Source organism: Grampus griseus (assembly GCF_964374135.1).
Source record: "Grampus griseus genome assembly, chromosome: 7".
NCBI classification, from domain to species: domain Eukaryota; kingdom Metazoa; phylum Chordata; class Mammalia; order Artiodactyla; family Delphinidae; genus Grampus; species Grampus griseus.
In genome coordinates, this window is record NC_139001.1 from 431,674 (window position 1) to 455,305 (window position 23,632).

The following is a 23,632-nucleotide window of genomic DNA, read 5'->3' on the forward strand; positions in this document are numbered from 1 at the left end:
TAACATCTACAAATAATCTGCTTATTAACTCAGAACATGATGCCACCCTTGGGCTGAATCTCTGAGCACACCTAGCTTTGCTCTGTCCTAATACTTTCACTAGTATCTCTATCCCAGCTGGGAGTGTCCCAAATAGGAGCCTTCAGATGGGGGAAACGACGCGAATGAAGGTGTGGACCAGTGCAAATCCATCACCACCCAAAAATTTAACACGAAACAGCAGCAGCCCCTCTCCGCTGCGTCCGGCAGCTTTGGCGCAGCATACAATCGCTTAGCCTCTGAGGCTGGTCGGTGCTGCCGCCCCTACTGGTAGCCTGCTTCTCTGCACTGCCAAGCAATGTTCTGTCGTGTGGATACAACACAACCTGCTGCTGGACAGACACCCGAGCTGTGTCCAGAAAACTGGCTTTGAGAATTCACACACAGTCTGCGACGTGCTATCACTTCTCTCGGGTGCGCCTAGGAGGGGACCGCTGAGTCACAGGGTGCGCATGTAACTGTGAAGAAAGGGCACACTTTGCCTTCTCACCAGCTGCTCCACTGCTAACACTTGCACTGCCTGCCTATAGCACTTCAGCCAGTCTGGCGGGTATGCGGGGCTACCCCATTGTGGTTTTCATGTGTGTTTCCCTGATGACTGAAGAGGACGTCATCGTGTGTTTACCACCCATCTGTTTACCTCCCATGAAATGTCTCTTCAAATCTTTTGACCCTTTTTGTAATTGGGTCATTTGTCTTCTTACTAAGCCTGTGAAAACTTTTATATTCTAGATGTAAGTCCTGTGTTGCATATACTACGATATGAACACTTTCTCAGTTTATGGCCTATCTTCTTACTGGTGCCTTCTGAAGAAGGCAAATCTTGAGTGAAGCACAACGTATTATTTTATTTTGTGACTAGTGCTCTTCATGTCCTAAGCAATCTGCGTGCTCCAAGGTCATAAACATTTTTAAAGCAATTTTCTCCTAGACTTTTTATAGCTTTCCAACTAGGTCAACAATCCATCCTGAGTTTATTGTTGATGTTCAGTGTAAAGGAGGGGCTAGAGTTCACTTTTTTCCCCAACAATCAAGCAATTACTACAGCACTATTTGTAAAAAGACTAACCTTTTCCCATGCTGAATTACCTTGGCACTTTAGTCAAAAATCAGCTGACCATATACATGCGGTCTGGGCTGTTATTTTATGCCGTTGATCTCTATGCCTACCTTACGCACTGCTGTGGATTTTGTTGGAAATCAGATTGTTCTGTCATATTCTAGGCCCTCTGCATTTACATTTGCACTTTAGAATCAGATCACTAATTCCTGCTGTGATTTTGACAGGGATTTAATTGACTCTATGGGTCAATCTGGGGAGGCAGGACATCTGAAGAGCCCCACTCCACGAGCAGGTGAGGTCTCGCAACCCAGTCAGCTTTCCTTTGGTTTTTTCAGCTGTGTTTTGAAGTTTTCAGTGTTGGTCTTGCACACATTTTGTTAAAAAATTTTTTTTAAGTTTAATACTTTAAAAAATATATTTATATTTATTTTTATTTTTGGCTGCTCCGGGTCTTAGTTGGGGTATGTGGAATCTTTTTGTTGCGGTCCGAGTGCTCAGTAGTTGCAGTGCGCGGGCTTAGCTGCCCCGCAGCATGTGGGATCTTAGTTCCCCGACCAGGGATTGAACCCGCGTCCCCTGCATTGCAAAGCAGATTCTTAACCACTGGACTGCCAGGGAAGTCCCCACATTTTGTTTTATTATCCCTAAGCAGTATGTACCTTTTATATTACTATAAATGGTACTACTTTTAAAAAAGATTTTATCATTGTAATTATTTTTGATATTGTATTTCTAAGTTCATTTTTAAATTACTCGCTGGTAATTATAGAAATAAAGTTGATTTTTGTATACTGACCGGAACCTGCAATCTTGCTAAACTTTACCTATTAGATCTAGCAGCTTTGTATTTTCTTACGATTTTAACATACACAAATCATGTTATTTGCCATTAAGGAGATTTTACTTCTTTCTCTCAGTTTTTCATGAGTGAAAGTAATGCTAACTATAGGTATTTCCCCTTTAGGACCAAAGTGATTGATTTCCAGTGTTAAACCACACATTCCTGTGACCAACTCCATTCATTTAGGATGCACAGTCAGTCCTGCCATGACACTTGCTTTGAAAGTGACAATTTGTTCCAACACAACTGATATATTATGTAACAATTTCAGCATAATACAAACGCTGCATTTACTTATGTGTGATTTCACTGGTGAGAAACTAGGTCTGCCCAGCAGAATCAAGCCACAAAGGAACACTCCTCCCAAGGCATACACCACAGCTACCAGCTGACGTATTACAAGCCACAGCCACTTACCTCCAGTGTCCCAACTGTCCACCCATCCTCAGATAGCCCTCCTTCCACAACCTCACAATAACACACAGGCTGCAACCATCCTGATGCCCCCTTTCACAAACTTCAGTTCAGTGGCTTATTTGGTGTAGTAATTTTGATTTCTTAACCATTTAACATGTGAAACTGAGATCATTTTTACTATGTTCCTAACAACGTCACTGAGGAAGGTTTTGAGTGTCGTGTCCCTATTTTCCCTGCATGATGATTTTTTAGGAACACACAAATATTGTGTTACAGTAGAACTGACTGTATTAAGGACTTGCTGCAATTTTAGTAAGGTGTCCGTGTCTAGGCTCATGAGGAATTAAGTCTACTTTTCTCATCATTTGCAGTAGGGCAGTGCTTGGCCTAATACTCTCATAATGCAGAGCATGTCTGGTGAATGTTCCACGTGCCTTACAAGAACAGGTGTCCTGCAGCTGTTCAGCACAGTGCTCTGCATGTCAGCTGGGCTGTACTGTTTGACAGCATAACTTAAACGTTCTACAACGTTACTGACTTTCTATCTGCTTCATACACTACTGTGAGGAGTGTTAAAAACTCCTGTCCTCACAGATTTATCTTTCTCCCATCAGACTCTGCGTCATGCATATTTTAGATAATGTTGTTTTGAACAGATCCCTTTCTCGTTATGATATAAAGTTCTTCCTCTCTGGGAATATTCAGGTAGTAGACCTAAAGTCTGCTTTGTCTGATAGTAATTCAGCCACTTCAGCTTTATGACTGGGGCTTGCATCACAATGTCCCATTCTTTTATTTTTAATGAAAAGGGTTTTTCCTGTAGACAACAGGAGGTCATTTAGTCTGATAACCCCTACCTTTCCCTTATACTTTACCTTGTCCATTTACACATAATTATCGACAAGGTTATGCTCAAGGCTGCCATCTTGCTGCCATCTTCCTTTTTTCTTTTCCTGCTTTCTTTTGGACTGAATACTTTTTTTTTTTTTTTATTTTGCGGTACGCGGGCCTCTCACTGCTGTGGCCTCTCCCGTTGCGAAGCACAGGCTCCGGACGCGCAGGCTCGGCGGCCATGGCTCACGGGCCCAGCTGCTCCGCGGCATGTGGGATCTTCCGGGACCAGGGCACGAACCCGTGTCCCCTGCATCGGCAGGCGGACTCTCAACCGCTGTGCCACCAGGGAAGCCCCTGCATACTTTTTTATACTCTATTTTATCAAAGCTATTGGCTTTTAGCCAAGTCTTTATTTCTCTAGTGGATGCTCTTAAGTTCACAACGTGCACCATTAGCCCAGCATCTTCCTTTCAGTAATGTCCTACCGCCTCACACGTAACGTAAGAAGTTCACAGCCGCACGCTTCTACTCACCCTGTCCTCTGCGCTACCCTTATTCATTTTATTCCTACACGTTACACACTATCAATTATCTTTGAAAGAAACTGAAAAGCAAGAAGTCTTATTTTTACCAATACATTTGCCATTTCCAGTGCTCTCCTTTCTGTGTCAACTTGAAAACCTCATTTAATCTTCCTTACGGTATACGTCTGAGACTGATAAATTCTTCCCACTTATTTATCTGAAAATGTCTTTACCTTCTTTTTAACCTTCATTTTTAAAGGTTATTTTTGACAAACACAGAATTCTAGGCTGATAGTTTTATACTTTCAGTACTTTAAACTGTTATTCCACATGGCTTACATTATTCCTGATGAGCAGTCAGTGGTCCTTCTTACCTCCGACACTATGTAATGTTTTTCTTTTTCTTTGGCTGCTTGTAGGATTTTCCCATTCATCAGTGGTTTTCACCATCTGGTTACATGCCCTGGTGTGCTTGTAGGATTTTCCCATTTATCAGTGGTTTTCACCATCTGGCTACATGCCCTGGTGTGCTTGTAGGACTTTCCCATTTATCAGTGGTTTTCGCCATCTGGTTACATGCCCTGGTGTGCTTGTAAGATGTTCCCATTTACCAGTGGTTTTCACCATCCGGTTGCGTGCTTTTCTTTATATGTATTCTGCTTGGTGCTTTAGTTTGGATGCTTTCTATTGCCCCCGTTCTTCTGCAGTGTACAATTTGCTGCTAGGCCCATCAGAAAATTTTTCAGGGTGTGGCAAGCTGCAGCTCTCCTGCGAATCTAGCCCTCTACCACATGAACAAAACAGAGCTTCACTGGGACAGCTGTGCCTGTCTGTTCATGTGTCGTCTATGGCTGTTTCCCACGACGACAGTGGAGTTAACAGCTGCACCAAAAGCTGTAAGGCTCACAAAGCCTTAAATATTTACTATCTGGCCCTTTACAGAAAGAGCTTGCCAACCCCTGAGTTATTCTATCAGGGCCAGAAGTAACTGTCTGGCTTTAAAGCTCTACATTAAGTAACTGTGTGACAGACTGCACTGCATTTGTCTTTTCTACCAGGAACTGGAATTTGCATTATTAACATCATCATGTAATTGTGCTCCTAAAACATGTCACCATTCACTTCTCTGGGCCTAGGGTCCCACAGTTTTTTTCATCTCAGATTTGTGAACTGTTTATCCCAGGAAACAATCGTTTGTCCCACTCATGCATGAGCACCCATCAAGCTTTCCCAGCGGCTACCTCAGCATTTGGGGAGAATCTTGCGATTATCAGAAACGAAATAAAATGTGGTATGGTAAGCAGAATTAATAGTTCATCAAGTTAAGTTTGTTATGGACACACTGAAACAGAATATATATGCTATAATCCATGATAAAATATATCTGATATAATAGACATTTCAGGTAACCACTCAATTTCAAACGACTGTAAGTACTTATTTTAAAACACGTGTGTGTAGTAAGGGTTGTTCCTTGTTTAAAATATACCCACCAGAAAAAGTTGAACAGTTCTTTTTATGAGTATTAAATAAACATGCTTCTGGTTAATTATAAGTGTTTGTTATCTTTCAAGTGTAACAAATTACTGTAAAATTCAGAGGCCTAAACCAACAACAAACATTTACCACCTCATGGACTCTGGGTCAGGAGTTCGGGAGTGTCTAAGGTGGGCGGTTATGGCTTGAGGGTCCCTCTGTGGTGACAGGGATGTTGGCCAGGATGGCGGTCACCAGCAGGCTTAACTGGGGCTGGAGGACATTTCTGAACGGTCACTTACATGGTCACTGGCAGGCCTCAGCGCCGTGCCCTGCAGGACTTCACTATGAAGTGTCCCGACAGTGATGATTCAAGAGAAGGCAAGGCACAGGCCACACCTTCATCTCCACAACGTCCTACTGGCTACACGAGTGAGCCCTGCTCGGTGGGGAAGGGGCTAGAAAGCGTCATGGACACCAGGCCGCAAGGATTTGGGGGGCGGCGGGAGGGCTTCAGAGGCCCGCTGTCACAATGAGCAAACACTTTCACTACATACAAGCAAAAAATGACATAAAAATTATAATTCTGCACTTCAGCAAAATTTTCTAAAGAAGTTTTTTTTTCAAATTCCCAAGTTATTTGACTCCGTCAACAAAGGAATCTTCCCTGTGACTTTTAGGTTACATTATTATACTCCACAGGTTGGGAAAAGGAGACACCCACATATTTAATAACTTGAGAGTACAAGTTAATTTCTTACCAACCACCATTAGCGTGAATTCAAAACCTTTTTTCACTGATTTTCGATGAACTTGATTGGGAAGATTTGCAAATCCAACATAGCCAGGAGTTTCTGGATTTATAAACTGAGTTGGTTGTTGCTAAAAAAAGAACAAATAAACACCTTATTAGTTGCTTTTAAGACATTATTAAACCTGTGACAAACACAGATATCCTTAGTTCTCACAAATCAAAGAAGTATACACATAAATCAATACTCCCAAAAAGTCACTGCTATCAGAAAACTGACGGTATTCATTTGAAGATATTTAAAAGAAAAACCAATCCAGTATCACTTCATGCCTACATGCTGACCTAAAATAACATTTCTGTTAAGCAATTAAGCAATACATAAAAGATACATGCTTAGTTCATCTTAGTACAATTTCAAATCTCAACTTAAAAAACTGTCTACAGAGTTGAAGGAAAATCTGTCAGACGTACAAAGTAAGACCCCACTTACAGTGGTCTCATGCAACAAACTTCGCTAAAGAACAGCTTCCAGGGCTTCCCTGGTGACGTAGTGGCTGAGAGTCCGCCTGCCGATGCAGGGGACACGCGTTCGTGCCCCGGTCCGGGAAGATCCCACATGCCGCGGAGCGGCTAGGCGTGTGAGCCATGGCCGCTGGGCCTGTGCGTCCGGAGCCTGTGCTCCGCAACAGGAGAGGCCACAGCAGTGAGAGGCCCGCATACCGCAAAAAAAAAAGAACAGCTTCCAAAGTAAAGACTTCGTGTATCAGGAGCGGTGCATTTGTGAAAAGTAGCCAGGAAACAGTCATGTCTCTTGCTGCATTCCTAGCTCAATGGAACCGAGCCCCACCGAGGGTGAGGCAGCCCACTTAGGGGTGGGATGCTGAGAATCTAGCTTCACAGACCAAGAGAAAGAAGACTGAGAGTGAGAAAGGGGTCACGGCGGAAGCCGCTGAAGCGTCAATGTTCCTTGATAGATGGATACCTGACACGAGGAGATTCAAAAAAGCAAGTATAGTAAAACAGTGAAATCTAGGCTGTGATATACTAAAAATGGGAAGAAATAAAAAAAGATACAGCAATTGATGTATTAAATGTACAAGGCAAGATTTAGAATAGTACTTCCTTTAAGGTTACCTTTTATAAATATATAGTCACACATGCAAAAAGAATATTCACAAAACGTCACAAGCGGTTATTCTGAATAATGGAATTATGGCTAATTTTTATTTTCCTTTTTGCTTATCAAAGTTCCACACTGACACTTGTATAAAAAATGAAAATCGGGGCTTCCCTGGTGGCGCAGTGGTTGAGAGTCTGCCTGCCCATGCAGGGGACACGGGTTCGTGCCCTGGTCCGGGAAGATTCCACATGCCACGGAGCGGCTGGGCCCGTGAGCCGTGGCCTCTGGGCCTGCGCGTCCGGAGCCTGTGCTCCACAACAGGAGAGGCCACAACAGTGAAAGGCCCGCGGTACCGCAAAAAAAAAAAAGAAAATCACTATGACTGCGCATCACTGTAAGAAACACCAGAAGACTTAAAAATAAAAAGTAAAGAGAAATAATAATCTTGCAATTTTAACTACAAGTTCTGTGTTTCTCAGCATGTCTTTTAGAACCAATTCCTTTCCAGGCTCTGGGCTAATTTTCAAGAGCTGACGTAAGCCAATTTATCAAGTCTGAGAACCCCATAAATTTCATCATGATGAATTATTACAATTTTAAAATTATTATTTGAATGGTCTGCTGGGAATGATCTAGGGAGGCTAAATGGATTGTCATTAATGTTTTTAGAAACAAATTGAAAATCTGAAAAAAGAAAGCTCACAGCTTTTAGGATGACTGTTAAATTAGAACTCTGTCTTAATGAATCAAATAACAGTTATATTAAAAATAATGAATCAGGGCTTCCCTGGTGGCGCAGTGGTTGAGAGTCTGCCTGCCGATGCAGGGGACACGGGTTCGTGCCCCGGTCCGGGAAGATCCCACATGCCACGGAGCGGCTGGGCCCCTGAGCCATGGCTGCTGAGCCTGCGCTCCGCAGCGGCAGAGGCCACAACAGTGAGAGGCCCGCATACCGCAAAAAAACCCAAAAACAAAACAAAACAAAATAATGAATCATAAAAATCTTGACTACAAAAGGTTTCAAAACATAAAGCAGTTTCTCCTTATATTGTAGATACACAAAGTGTGATCTCTTACCTTAGACATCTTTAGTGAAGTTTTGTCAATCTGTCTAAAAAAAAGAAAAGTACATGTACATCCATACACATATACATACATATTCAATTTAACATGAATTGATATGTAAAAAGGCTCACATGAGGCATCAATAGCTTGTCTCACTCAGCTTCTCATTATGTGAAATACTTCCCCAGAAATGATGAAATTATCACCTCATTATATAAATTAGATATAAAAAATTAAGCTAATGAAAGCGACCATCTATACACATGTATAGATATATACATTCCATGTCTTCAACAATACCTTTTTTAGTACTGATTACACGTTAGGCACTAAGGAGCAACTGGAGAAAAAGACAAATTCCCATAACCTCTGGAATTACGTAATTTCCTTTCTCTCTTTGAAAGCTTTGTACAAGGAAGGGGTGCCTGTCGGAGCCCATCTGTCTGCTGTCTGCTGGAGACTTCCTGAGCTCCTGAGAACTGGACCTTGACACTGGGGCACACACAGCAACACAACTACACTTACAAGTAAAAGAAAAAGGACTGAAGGCACTTGAGTGCTCGAGAACTGTGACGATAGTTCGGAAGCTTCGGGAGATGTGGGGTCTGCTGGCTAACCTTTGGTGACAAAGTCAAGAGATGTGAATACAGTCAAATTTGATTCCTTCTGGTGCTTAGAAACTTATGAGAAAACTTCTTTCACTTTCTTGCCTCCCTGTTTCCCCCAGACTGAAACATTCCTGAATGCTGCACACACCCAAGTTTCCTTTTTGAATGGAAATGTTCCCAAACCTCTGAAAAAATGGTTAACCAAGGTCAAGACAGCAGTAGCATTCTTAACTTAACTCGAACTCTGTGGTACGATGTCATAGAAGATAAGGATACAGTCTTGGTTCTCCCTCTCATCCGTCTGGCAGGAACGAGAGGGGAAAAAGGAGAGCAGTCTGTAAACTGCTTCTTACTATGACAGATCATCACTAAAGGTGGGGAAGGAGTACTGGGTGCAGCCTAGTGTGCAAAGGAAGGAGCAATTCTGACTAAGGAGACAGGTAAAGCTCCATCTAGGTTGTCCAAAATGCTTCAACCTAGGCAGCAGGATCAAGGCAAGCTTCCAGGACAGCAGAAACGCTAGGCAGCAGGAGAAGCAGAAGATGAAAGCTTCCTCGGAAGGAAGAACCAGAAAGGAACGAGAAGAATACAGTGAACCCTGGAAGAGCTTGGGAACAGAGACCCTGGGTGTGAGGACTCGAGGGGTAAGGTGACAGGCCCATGTGAGTGTGCCCTCGTCCCCCTGCCTCCAAGATGAGCTCAACAGCCAAGCTGCAGGAGGAGGAAGACAACACCTGAAACCAAGAAACAGTATCGCTGTGATGAAGATGAAAGCACAGTAACTCACACACAGCCTTCTGGACCTAAAATCCACGATTTTCAAACCCAAACTGCTGTAGCTGAACTAAATGAAAGGTCACAGTAGAGACTCGGAATGTGACATGGAAGACCAAATGTAAGAAATCTTGGTGCACAAGGCAAACATCAGGGAGGGAAATCATGGGTAAAAGACAGCCTCAGAGGCAAAATCTAGGAAACCTGCCTGTTACAGTAAGAGTCCCCATAAGTAAAAGGGGAAGATGGAGGAAAAGAAAACAGTAATAACAAAAGAAAAATGTCCCAGGAAGAGCAATCCCAGAGTTTAACTGGGGCTGTGTACTATACGACTGACTTAAGATCTCTTGAATACAAGGAGCATCCTAGGGGAACACTATTCATAGTCCAGAATTTAAAATATTAAACTTCCTCAGCAAAACCTAAGAGTTGGGGGCAGGAGTGACAGCAGAGAGGTAAAACTTTCAAGAGGGAGAAGGGAGCAGTCAGCTGGAAAACAGATAGATGGTCCTGGCAGAAGAAGCAGCAGACACGTTGTTTTAAATAATAAAGAGGTAAGTGTCTGATAACGAAAAATAAAAAAGGAAGGTAGCCATTAAAAAAAACTTACTTCCAAATTAAGAGAAAAATATGGAACAGCAACTTGATCAAACCAGTAAAAATAATGGAAAAGAAACAGAAAAATTCAAGAGCATCAGTCACCAGTCTAAATGTGAAAGAAGCAAATTTTCTCCTTAAAAGAGGAGACAGGTTGGGGGCAGGGGCGGGGCGGAGGGAGAACCACAGAAACCCAAGGTATGTTACATGGAAGAAACATGCTTAAAACAAAGTAGCTAAAAAAAATGTTGAAAACAAAGGAACAGGCTAAGAGATACCAAGCTAGTGCAAACAGAAAAGAACAGGGAGAGACATTGTTAATACCAACCCTGTTGGGATTTAAGGAAAGTGTGGTCATGATAAAAGAAACAATTTATAAAGATAAACCATTCATAAACCCGTATCTATGAATACTTACAGCAGATAAATACATAGAGCAAAGACTAGAAAAAATACTATGTGAACTTGACAAAAATACAATTCAAATGGGAGGCTTTAATAGCTTCTCTGGGAATTGGACAGACTCCCTACACACAGTATGAGCAAGGGCAGAGGTCTGAGACCACCGACACATCTGAATTAACTGGTATAGAGAACCTTGGGTCAATAGACAAAGAAAGGCGACTAAAGAAAAACACTTTGTCATGTAACTGCTGTGAAGAAAATTTATGCAAAGTTATTTTTACAGTCCGTGTTCTCAGATCATGATCTGTTAAAACAAAGATAAAAAGGAACTCCTAGTTATTCAGAACATTCCTTGATAACCCTTGGATCAAGGGGGGATAAAAGCAAAGCCATAAGTTATCTAGAAAGCAATGGAAAGAAGATAAAAGCAAAATCAGTGGGGCACAGTAAAGTTTCATAGACTCAAATGAGAATTTGGGTTTTACATATTTTCACTATTAAAGAACACGGAAAATAACTCAATAGAAGGATAAATAAAACCAAAAGCTGGTTCTCTAAAACAAATTCCTCACCAGTTCCTTCGAGGAAAAACAAGAAGATATAATCACAGACATAGGAGACCACATGTGTAAAGATGGCCACAAACTAGAAAATCTGGAAGAAATGGATGATTTCCTAGACACTGTAAATTAACAAAATTGAAGCAAGAACTGAAAACCTGACTATAACAAATCCCACTGAACAGGTGAACAAAGAGTTACCAATGAGGACTTCCCTGGCGGTCCGTCCAGTGGTTAAGACTCTGCGCTGCCAATGCAGGGGGCGCGGGTTTGAACCCTGGTCAGGGAACTAAGATCCCACATGCTGCATATCGTGGGCAAAAAAGAAAAACAAAAAAATAATTGGAGGAAAAAAAGAAAGGGACCAGGACCAGACAGAACTAGACCTGAATTCCATCCAAAACTGAACAGATAACTCCAGCGTCACTTAAGCCACTACAGAAAAAGGGAAAGCACTCCAAGTTATTTTATGAAGACAGCACAACTCCAACAACAAACCCAGACGGAGAAGAAAGAGCGAGCAAGCTGGCTGGCTGCAGGTCAATCTCACTTATGAATAGAAATGCAAAATTTCTCAATGAAATACTTGCTAGCAATTATATCCCGGAAATGTACCAAAAGCATCTATCAATACAAGCTGTTACAACAAATTAAAGGAGAAAACCATATGTGAATAGATGCTGAACACGCATGTGATAAAATCCAACAACCAACTCTAATAAAAACACTAAGTGAGGAAACGGCTTAAATATATTTCCGGAAACCAACGGCAAACGTTATCCTCTAAACAACAGATGCTAAATTATTTAAACTACCATCACTAATTAGGAAAGGATGCCCATTACCACCACAGTTATCTTAAAACACTTATGAAAAACTCCAAACATATTCAAAAGTAAAACAAAAGCCACAAGGACCACCCCATCCTCCAGATTCAACAGTTATTAACTCAGATATCCCCTCAACCCCTGTCCCGGATCCCTGATTATGAGTACTAGATATTTCTAAAAATAAGGACTGAAAAGCGACAAGCCATTATTATAAGGAAGATTAGCAATACTCCTTTAATATAACAAAATACCCAGGGTTCATATTTTTCTAATTGTCTCTTCTTTTTGTCGTTGTTCGTTTGAAGCAGGATCCAAATAAGACCCTGATGTTGCAGTCTAACCGTGATTATTTACTGCTACTCTGGCAGGTTTAGTGAAAATGATTTTTCTGATATGACTGAATACACACCCAAAACCCCACAAACACTTCGGTTAAAAAAGATTGCAGAATATGGTAATTTACTTAAGGTGGCTGCATACAAGACAGGTGTAACTCAAAAGTTCTATTTTGCATTAGCAATGAATACCAAGAAATGGAAATGCAGGGAAAATGCCATTTATAATAGAGCAAAATCAAAACAAATATAGGAACAAATTTAGAAAGAAAACAGGCCTAGCATGAACCAAATCATTTTTATTTCTTAAATTAGTAGATGAGTGTGGTCCAATCTCAGCTGGACTCCCTAATGATGAGGTTTTTTTTTCTTAAAGGACTGGATAAAAGGACTTTCAAGTTCACCTGGAGAATAAATGCCTGAGGATAGAAAGGGAGAGCAGGCTCTCGCCTTACTAGCTATCACACGCCTTACTAGCTACCACACGCATCTGATTTCACACCAACCTGGTGGGGCAGAGGACTGTCATCAAAGTGGCTCTGGAGCTTCCACCCACCCGCTCCTCACTCAACTCTGGGCCCCTGCCTGTACTCCCAACCAACTTCACGTGAGCACCCTGACAGTACTGCACCTTAAGCCCACGCATGCGCAGGCCCTTATTCTGCTCAGCAGGTGAGAAGGGGACCATCACTCCTATCGGTTTCCTCCTACTTAAAACCTATCTTGATGCACACATACGGGGAAGTGGAGAATACTATTGTAATGTTATTGGAACAAGATGTTAATTCTCAAAAAAACACTTATTTCAACTTTGTTTTAATTTTACCAAGTTTCTCTTACCACAACCTATTTCTTTCATACTCAGGTTTTTTTTTTTTTCTGAAACATAATTTGGATCCACTACAGTTTTCCAACAGTTTAAGTTATTAACTGACTAATGTAAAATGAAAGTTGAAAGAGAAATGTTGAACTTCTGAAGCGCCTGGTTTTCAGTGAGAAAGCCTTGATCCAGCAACACAAAATGCAAAGCACTGTGATTAGTTTAAACCTTGGATGCAGATCAATCAGATCCCCCAAACCTCAGAAATTAGGTCAAATGAAAAATTTATGCACTCATTCTAGATACTAGAAACTATTTAAAACTTTTTTTCTCTTTGACCCACGGCTTCCCTCTTCCACAGAGCAATACTTCCACCCCAGTCCACACAGAAGAAATCAACTTTTCTAAAACAAAAGGGGACAAAGAACAGATGGCTAAAACTGGATTCTCGGCAACAGAAACTTGCTTTGCTACTGGCATTTATGTGTATCAGTGGACTACTCAAAACCACCATTCACCGACATGTCATCCTTGTATTTACATTCATTATCCCCATCCACAAACGACCCTGCAAAGTAGGACCCAAAGGTCCACAGTCCCTCATCCAGAACCCTTGGAACATCTGGCATTCAGAGCCTTTGGATCTGAGGTCCATGTACAGTATACCACACTCTTAACAGCATGAGGGCAGCACCCCACAATCAAATGAGTTTTCTCTAGTGACAAGTATGACGATGAGCACAAAATGAAATAAGTAAGACTATACAAGTGGCTTCACCCCAATTCTGCGGCCAAATGAGCTTTGGTGTCCCCTTCTCTCTGGAGAAAAAACAAAGCCAACTTTTCCTTTTCCAGCAGTTTCTGTCTTTCGAGTTGAGTATAAAAAGGACCTGAATCACATTTATTAAAGTCCACAGAGGGAGGTTGCCGCCCATCCCATCCCCATTTCCCTAGGTCACCCTGCTAGTTCAAGAGCACTCAGAATGCAAATCTGATTTGACTGAAAAGCCCTTGTTCTTTACCCTGGGCTGCAGTGCTCGCTGAGAGACCAAGACGAAAAACGGCGGGGAAAAAAAATCAGGGTAACTTTATGGCCGAAGAGACCACTGCCATAATTCATTGCGAGTTAGGAGGCTGGGCGGTGCAAAGAAAGCCTAAGTGGGAGCTACCAAAACCAAAAATAACGAACCTTAAATTACAAACACCAGGAAAGCAGCCTGCACGACCCGTACACCATCATACATCTCTCCTTATGATGGCAAGGCTGCTTCGGCCATTAAGCTTGCCTTGAGGTATTATAATGATCTGAGTCGTTCAAGAGATACCTGAAAACCTGTTTCGTGCTGATGACCGTCCTAGGCAACAAGTAAAGCTGGGCAGGTCCACACACCGCTGCCCCTCACAGGACAACCACCGCACGGAACAGCAGAGGCTGACAGCAGGCGGACACCTATTTCAGGGGGAAGAAGTCTAACCCGGCCGCAGTCCTGAATAACAGAGCAGAAACGAGGCAAGCAAACGGCGGAGGTAAGCGGGCTCCAGGCAAAAGGCAGGCTCTGAACCAAGGCCAAAGGTGAGGAAGACCACAGCAGTCGGAACTGTAAGTCAGCGCTGTTGGGTCACGCGTCCGCGTGTTGGGAACACAGACAAGGCAGCGAGGCACCGACGAAAACTGAGGCCGTAAGGGTAACAGGCGGTCCTGCGGGCCTTACTGAGCCACGGCGGCCACAGGTCGGCCCCATCTCGGGCCTTCAGGGGAACGGGCCCTCCCCCCGTCCCTCCGGATTCGGCCCTGCGCGGGGCCTCCCCTCCCCTCCCCTCCTCCTTCTCCTCCCGCTCTGTGTGCGGCCAGGCGGGGCCTGCTGAGTGGAGGGGGCGGCCAGCGCCCCGCGAGCTTCCTCTCGGCCGGGAGCCGGCGAAGCGGAAGCGCCCGTTAGCGCGACCCGCACCGTCCCTCCCGGACCACGACCGCCAGCGCACGCTCCACGTCCCAGGTCCATTATTGACCACGCCCCACATAACTCCCACCTGGTGAGAAGGGCCACTCGGGTTCGCCCGGGACACACCCCGCCGCCTCCGCCAGCGCCAGGGCACGGGGGGACGGGGGCCGGGACCCGGTAGGGCCCAGAAGGGCGGGGGAGGGGCCGGGAGAGCGGGAAGAGCGCCGGGGGGATGGGGGAGATCTGGGGAGGGCCCAGGACGCCGGGCCGGCCGCCCCTCCCCCACACCGTGCGAGCGGCCCCGCCCGCGTCCCCCCCGGAGCGGACAGACCACCATCCCGAGCCGACCACCGCCTCGAGCCGGCCACCGTCCCTCTGCGTCGGCCCACAGCTTGCGCCCCAAAGGCGGCCGAGACCAACTGCGAGATACTCACCGCGGACGCACCGAAGAACAAGCCGACCGACCGCGCCGCGGATCCGCCCGCAGACTCGCGCCCCGCCCCGCGTGTGGGCGGATTGCGTCAACGCGTCGATCCGCCCTCTTGCCAACGCTTTCCTCCCCGCCCCCATTCGCCAGCTTCCGAGTGCGCAGGCGCAGGCTCGTCCGCGGTTTCCGCCTCTGCGCAGGCGCCGTGCCCCTCCCACGGCGGTTGGCCATATAGAGGCCGGGGGTGGGGGGGAGGTCAAGCGTAACCTCTTCTCCTTTACCAAGATGGCGGCTCGTCCCTGTTTCGCCACAGTTCCTACCTTATGAGCTTCGTTTCCTTACGCTGATAAGAGTGGAACAGGTAATGTAATTCATTGCTTTGTGAATAACTAGAATGGGGGGAAGAGCGTTTCTTTAGATGGAGCTAAATGACCGGTGAGAAGAGAGAGGGACGGGGGCAGGGCAGCTGGCGGTAAGAGTTCGGAACGACCACGGGGAGGGGACCTTTCGCCTCTGGTCCTCTCTTCCAGGAAGATGGCGGCAGCACCGAGCAGGGAGCACCGGAGCGGGACCGGGGAGGGACGGCGAGCGGCCGGCGGGGCTGCTCTAGCCCCGAGCCGCCGTCGTCTCGGTGGTCCGGGCCTCGCCTCGATTGGCTGCCGTGGGTCACGTGGGGGTCGGCGACTGGTGCGCGGACCATAGAGTTGGGCGCCCGTCCCCGGAGACGTGGTCTTCGTGCGCCAGAGCCTGGAGCCCGCGCCCGACGGGAAGGGGGGAGGGCGGGCTGCCCCTCGCTTTCGCTAGGTGAGGCCTGGGGGCGCCTCCAAGTCCACTGCGGCGGCGCGGCTCGGGGGCGGGAGGGCGACGTGCCCGGCGGGGGCGGGACCGGCCCGGGGCGTCCTTCCCCCCCTCCCGCGGCCTGCAGGCCCAGCAGCTGGCCGATGCTTGCTGGGAGGCTGGGCGCAAACGCTCTCGTACAGGAAGCCTTTCTGGGTTACCCACGACTGACAGTAAACACGGCTCTGGAGTCTCTCCTGGGCGGCCGCGTAGCGCGGGGCGCCTGAAGCTCTTTGTGACCGTAGGGCGTCCTGACAGGGTGTCTTCGGAAAGTGGCGAAGTGCTCAGGGCCAGGCGTCCTCTCCCCGCCGACTCAGGAGGTGGGGAAGTCGGCCTGTGCGTGGTGTCCGGGCACCACGGAAGACCAAAGGAAAACTGACCTCTGTGTTTTATTAAGCAGCGCTGTGGTCACGTCCATATGGTCAACGCTATGGAAACGTCCGAAGGAGTGTAGATGAGTCTTAGAGGAATCTTCAGGAGCAGGATGGTTTACCCTTGAGCTGCGGGCTTTCTTTGTCCTCAGCTGCAGAGCTGCCGAAGACCCTCAGGCGTTGCGTTGCCTTCGCCTGCGTCTGGGTGTCTGCCGCAGAACTAAGGACGGACAGGCACTCTCTTGGCAGGTAGCTTTCTTGAGGCCCTGTTAACACGGAGTGAGTCACAATTAGGATTTTGTCTGAGGTAACTGGTAGTGCTGTTCTACAAAATGATCTCAGTGTTCTTTTATGGGAGCGAACCCGGGCTAATGAGACATTGGCTGAAGCCTAGTGCTCAGGTTGATATTCGGTCACTTTGAACACTAAGCAACCCCAGCTACCCTTATGAAGTACGCTTAATATTAGGATGTTTGGAAGCAGTGTTAAAGGTTGAGAAGGTATTTGGTTCAGAGTGGCTCCCATCATTTGAACTCCCAGTTGTCTGGATCTGAGACATCAACCACCCACCTGTCATGAGAGCTTTAGGTTTGGAGAAAACTGAACATACCCCCTCAAGTCTTGAAGGACAAAATATGAAAGCCATTGAAAACAGTGAAGATTAAACTTCCCTGTAACTACTATTAATTCTGCTGTGTGTCACGTCCCGATTGGGGCTTACCTCCTCTTCTCTAATCAGGCTGAGGTCACCTGAGTAAAGGAGCAGTGCGTGTAAGGAGAGCACTCCTAAGATGCCGTTGGCCCACATTCCTTGGCACTCGAGGACCCGCTGGAACCCGGTCACAGTGCCCCCTCCAGGGGGCCAGGCTGACTTCTCAGCGTCCTGATGGGAGACTTTCTTCTTGAATCATCAAGTATTTTTTTTCCTTTGGATTTGTTGTTTGGGGTTTCTGGCGGTCTGACTTTGACCTCATGGCTTTACTTCTTCCACAGTAGAAAATATTTCAAAAATATATATATTGGAAATGGCTGTGTGCCAGACATTGTTAAGGGTTCTGGGGATGCAGCAGAGGTAAAGAGGACACAGACTTTTTTTCTTTTCCTCAAGCAGTTTATGGTCTGGTAGGGGAGAGATTACGGTGTTCTGAGTGCAGTAATGGACGTATGTACAAGGGGTGGAGGTAGGACAGAGGGGGCAGTGATTACCTGTTGGAAAGTCTTCACAAAGAATGTGGTTCTGAAACTGGAGTTTAGAAGATGAATAAGAGTTTTTCCAGGAGGAGTTGGCAGGATGGGCTGTTCTAGACAAGAAGACTAGCTTATGCAAAGGGAACAAGTGACAGCTATCCACTTAGGGGGTGGCATATATGGGCAAGAGGTTGAGAATTTGGTACACTGCTGACATCTCAAATGGTGAAGGACTTAATGCCCTAAGACACTGACTTGGACAGCATTTCAAATGATTACACTGTCCACCAAGATGACTTGTGATCTTTAGTCACAAGTGGATCAGATAGACTCACCATTAATGCTTGGCAGCTGAAACTTATTTACCTAAAGGGCTTGAGCAGAGAACACTTTTTAAAGTACAGAGTGATACTTGTATTTGGTATGGCCCATTCAGCACACATGCATCTCACAGGGCTAGTGATCATAGGAAGGCATTTCCCTTTTCTATTAAGAAATAACCAAGCTCCTGGAAGAAACATAGCACACAGCTGAACTCTCAGTTGCTGACTTTTGGTGGCAAAAAGTCCAAGGAGCATGTTGTCAAACGTTTTGACCAAGTATAGAAAGACAGCCAAAGAACCTTAATGTGTCAGAATGCCTTTTCTCTTGAGTTATGAAGGCACCACAACATTGAACATTTGAAAGCCAAGAAAAGAACTAAACTTTCTTCAGTGTGTAACATTTAAAAACTTGATTACACAAGTTACTTTGTGGTAAAGCAGGGTTTTCATTTATTTTTTTCCTTTTTGTATTTCTAACATCAGAGACATTTTAGAGGTGATATTCCTAGTCGGCTGCTGTTTACCCGGTGAGGTAAGGTTCCTCAGCTATCATTTAAGACAAGCCGGACTTGTCTGGGTGTCTGTCATGTTAGTCGTCTTGTTGATGCTTGCTGTTAATTTGATAACAATGCATTGGCCATGCATACTCTCCCTTAATACTGTTTATTGGCACTCATTTGGATTTTAACATTAAAATTTAATTTTACTTCAAATTAAGGTTATATCTTCATATACTTTTGAAAAGATCAAGTAAATCTGGAAAAGCTTGTGAGGAAGAAAAAGTGTCAGTTTCCTTCCTCCCATCATGTCTCCTCCCTTGCAGGACACCCACGTTGGTCTGCTAGCTGTTGGCTTTGGTCTTTGCCTCCATCTCTCGCATCCACGCCTGACTCGCATCCACGCCTGACTCGCTCACTTCCTGCGCTTCCGTCCCCTGTCCCACACATGGTCTCTCCACTCTGGCGTCTCTCACTTTTTTTCAGCCCTCTGCCTTCGCCCTGCAGACAAATGCATGGCCGCCCAAAGCAGGTGCACCTTTAATTGGCTGTCAGGTATTTAGTGTTTATATTCTGGCTACTGGTACCATTCACAGTTGGGCCAAATGGTGTGATGGGATTACTTTTCCTTTCCTGGAGAAGTTTTTGTTTTTCCTGAAGTTCTTATTGGTGGTTTTTGTTGTTTTCTTAGTTTTATATGCATTTGCCGCTAAAGGTCAACCCCAAATTCACTAGTTGTCTAAACCTCCTTTCAAGCAATTCAGTTCTTTTTATCTGATCAAGTTCAGTAGGCGCAGACCTCCAACCTGCTGGAATCTCACTTCAGATCTCACTGCCCTCAGTTTCTTGGAACCCATGTCTTTCTCTTTCTTGATTTTCTTTTCTTTTCTTTTTTTTTTTTACTCTCTCATTTTGATGGAGCTCTTCCTCAAGGAGTTGCCTGGGAGATAAAATTTTGAGAGCCTGGATGTCTGGAGTGCGTTATTCTGCCCATATACCTGTGTTTAGAGGTTGGACATCAGTTTGCCCCTCTGTCTTCCATCCCCCAGTGTTAGCCTTGAAGTGTTAGAGCTTTCTGATTCTTGAGCCTTTATATGTGACCGTGTTTTCTTTTTTGAAGCTTGAGGGATTTTCTGTGAAATTCAGAGCACCCGGTGCAGTGATGTCCCTTGGAGTCTGTTTTCATCTAGTGTCTTGCCTGCCCTTTGGGCCCCTTTATTTTGGAAACTTCTGTTCTTCAGTGCTGGGCGTTTTTCTTGATTTATTACCTTCATAGCTTTCCATTCACTTTCTTTCTCTTTCTAGAATTCAACTATTGGACCTTCTGGATTGACAGTCTGATTTTCTTAGGTTTCCCATTTCTTTCTGGAAGACATTCTCAACTTCATCTTTGAGCGCTTCTATTGAGTTTTTCTCTGTTTCTAAGAGATATCTCTTATTCTTTCTGTTCCTATGTTATAACCTCCTGTTTTTGTTCCATGGATATAGACTCTCCTCTTATCTCTCTGAGGACATTGGTGAGTTTCAAAGTTTTCTTTTACCAAAAGTCACTGCTTGCTTCTGGCTGCTTTTTGTGTTGCGACTTTGGCTTTCGTATCCGCCTTTTCTGGGCTATCCGGTGATGTTTGCTTGCCTGCTTACATGTCAGAGGGACTGGGGCTTGCCAACTGTGACATTCGCTGTAGAGGCATCTGGCTGGGCCATTTCCTTACAGCACCCTGTCAGCTTCTTCAAGTCTCTTTGGGTTCTCCAAAGAAATACCTCCCAGCCTCTTGCCTGGGGGCCAAGTGAGGGGAGAAGGCCACAATCTTAGCAATAACTATGGAAGAAGCTACTTCCCCTGTCTTCAGAATGGTTTGCCATCACTCCACTGTAACTGGTGTCCCCAGTCCAAAGATTCTAGTTCCCTTTCCAAAGGGGAAAAAAACCACACCCTTTGGCTAAGAGGCATGAGAGGCAAAAAAAAAAAAAAGAACAGAACACAGAAAACTGTCCTTTTTGACAGCAGTTTCTTACTCCTTTTGCCTGGCTGCCCTTTCGCAATGTTATTTTTAGCTTACAACTTGCATTGCACTTAAATTCCTTGTTCTTCTGTTATTTACTACACCTTTCATAGCCCGGCTGTGGGTTTTACATTGTCTTAAATGTGTGCTGAAGGCCCTGGTAGGAAAGTGGACGGAGGTTGTGAAAAGGCCGGTCTTCACGGTCAAGAAGCTCACAGGGCCGGTATGCAGAGCAAGATTTTTAGTTTTCACCGATGATCAAAGACTTGACATTAAAATCATATTTCCCCTACAGACTGGGGAAAATAAACGTGACCATTTTAGTTACCAAAGGTGAGGGGGACAGGTATACCCCAATGTCGTGTAGTGTAAATAGTTTAATTCATTGGGAGGGTAAATTTTGCCTTTGCAGTGCCTATCCACGCATCTCCCATAATCATGTAATTGTATTTCTAGGAATTTAACCTGTCGAGGTACAGGCTTGAGTGAGTAGATGGTACTCTTTTCTGCAGTGCTTGTAATCGGAAAAAAACAAAACAACATCAGCAGGGGGTTTATTTTATGGTTATTCCATGCAACGTGCAGTTGTTAACATAGGTAAACTTGTGTGTAAAACTTGGAAAGATAGCCATATGCATTTTTAAATGGAAGTAAGTGTGGCATTACATGCATGTAATGTGATCTTAGTTTTTATTTAGACCATGTATTAATATATCCAAGAAAAAATATTAGGTAAAACAATAGTTTTGGAGATATTTCTTGAAGAAGAATCAAGAAGATTGCCAATTTTTACTTCTGTTGTTGTGTTTTACAATATTTTTATGCTAAAGATCATTCTTTGGTTGACGGTATTATCGTATTCATACTATCAGTTAATAAAACTGGTATGAATGTAGTCCGCATGGCCCCTGCCCATTCCATCCCAGGCTCTGCCATGGGTGCAGTATCCTCTCAGGAGGCTTATCTGTGCCCTGAGACCCCACAGCTGGAACAGCAGCCCTCATCTAGGTCAAGGAGAGGCAGGAAGTTGCTGATGCAGAAACCAGTAGTTAGGTAGCAAGTGCCGTTGAGCAATTAGGATGGATTCTTTTCTGAAAGCGCTCTCAGGTTTGCCTTTTATTTGTGTGAATTGCTATTCTTAGACGTTCCTGGCTGTGGACTTTGTCAGACATGCAGCGGTGCTTGGGTCTTAGGCATTGGTTCTTTCTACCAGACAGGGCAGAGGGTGGAGATGTTTGTTCAGGTGGGGAAGGTAGTCCTCCACTGGAGCGGGAGTCAGGAGACCTGAATGTACTTCAGTTTAAACTTGTTCTTAATCAGCCTTGTGATTTTGGGTGTTTCTTTTTTTCTTTTTTTTTTTTTTGCCATATGCGGGCTTCTCACTGTTGTGGCCTCTCCCGTTGCGGAGCACAGGCTCCGGACGCGCAGGCTCAGTGGCCATGGCTCACGGGCCCAGCCGCTCCGCGGCATGTGGGATCCTCCCGGACCGGGGCACGAATCTGTGTCCCCTGCATCGGCAGGCGGACTCACAACCACTGCACCACCAGGGAAGCCCTTGAGTGTTTCTTGATCTGTAGGACTTCAGCTTCTTCCTCTCAAAGATAGGAAAGGAGTCTCTGAGGTGGTTTGTTTCCTTTCTTCCTTCCTTTCCTTCATTCATTTCCTCCCTCCCTTTACCCCTCCCCTCCCAGCGTTCCCCCCGCCCCCGCCCTTGTTCAATTCAGTTTATCAGAAACTTAGTTTTTCAACTTGGAAGGGTGACACCTGGAGCTAATAGTCACTCATACAGCATCCCGTTTTGTGATCTGTTTCAAGGATGCACGAGTGATACAAAAAGCCTTGCCTATTAAAGCTTTTTTTGTTGCTTCCTACACACCAGGCATCATGACCTTTACTTCCAGCAATGGTTCAACCAGGTGATCTTACACCCCCACCCCCACCCCAAAATATCTGGAAACATTTTTGGTTGTCATGAGTTGGGAGTGCTGCTGGCATCTCATGGTTAGAGGCCAGAGGTGCTCACCATTCTGCAGTACCCAGGACAGCCCCCACAAGGAAGAATTGTGTGGTCATAAGGAAGAACTGCCTGGTCACAAGGTCAGCAGCAGTGAGGTTGAGAAGTCCTGCTTTACCGGCTCTGTCCTTGGAGGGCTCTAGGATGTAGCAGTCACAGGCCCCATTTTTCAGTCAAGGAGAGTGGAGCCTGGTAGGGTGAGGCCACTGGCAATTGCGGCTGGGTTACGGCTGTACTGCCTGCACTGCCAGAGTTCTCGTGGCTGTCACGGATACCGAGGAGGGCCATGGTCACAGAAAGTTCTCCCCAGGCTTACTCTGCCAGGCCTGGGCTAAGCGCTGCATGTAAACTCTCATAATCCTCACAGTGACCCGATACTAACGTCAGCTCCCTTTTGCAGGACAGGAGACAGAGGCACAGAGAAGTCAGGATTTTCTTTTTTCCTTGCCTTGGTCCTCATTTTCAGTTCACACATTTAAACATTCAGCCTTGACAATTTACCTAGTGTTTCCTCTCAGCATCTCTAGAGTTTCTCTAAAATTTGGGATCCAGAGGTGATGTAATGTCCAGGAGCGGGGCCACCCAGGCCTTTGTAGCAAGGTAGATATTCTACCCTGAAGGAAACACACTAAAATTGGTCTGTGTCTCTTAGAATTTTGAATATCATTGATTCCTCATCAGGCATTTATTTTTCACCAAGTACACATATCTGTCAGTAGGTTTCCCGGAAGGAAGTGAACAAATCAGAGTTCCAGACCTAAAGCCATTGAGCACTCAGGGCCCATCTCTGCAGTAACCTGTAAACGGCTGCTGTCGGTCAGTCTTCAGCCACCGTCAGGGGGTCAGCTTTCACTCTTGCTGGACTGGTGTTTCCATCTTCCTATCGCAGCAACCCAGTTCCACCGCCTCTGGCTGCCTCCGTGACGTCATCATATGACTACACAGGTCTGGTGGGGTAAGTCCCTGCTTA

General features: G+C 45.4%; 2 protein-coding genes across 7 annotated transcripts in view; one reads left to right on the top strand and one right to left on the bottom strand.

Moving 5' to 3' along the window:
• Window positions 1-15,501, bottom strand: part of SEPTIN2 (septin 2) — a 33,144-nt gene extending 17,643 nt beyond the window's left edge. The window contains exons 1-3 of one of the 2 annotated variants that reach the window (XM_082657802.1): window positions 15,437-15,501; window positions 8,146-8,179; window positions 5,956-6,076 (exon numbers count right to left, since the gene is read on the bottom strand). In XM_082657802.1, the coding sequence (XP_082513928.1) occupies window positions 5,956-6,076; window positions 8,146-8,154 (130 nt within the window). In that variant the 5' untranslated portion in view covers window positions 8,155-8,179; window positions 15,437-15,501. The remainder of the gene's footprint in view (window positions 1-5,955; window positions 6,077-8,145; window positions 8,180-15,436) is intronic. The other variant, XM_082657803.1, reaches the window with a different exon arrangement.
• A 137-nt stretch (window positions 15,502-15,638) lies between these two features.
• Window positions 15,639-23,632, top strand: part of HDLBP (high density lipoprotein binding protein) — a 68,909-nt gene continuing 60,915 nt past the window's right edge. For 3 of the 5 annotated variants that reach the window (XM_082657796.1, XM_082657795.1, XM_082657800.1), the window contains exon 1: window positions 15,639-15,790. The gene's annotated coding sequence lies outside the window, so the exon portion shown is untranslated. Of the gene's footprint in view, window positions 15,791-16,149; window positions 16,234-18,661; window positions 18,681-23,632 lie in introns of those variants that run through there. The other 2 variants (XM_082657797.1, XM_082657799.1) reach the window with 2 other exon arrangements.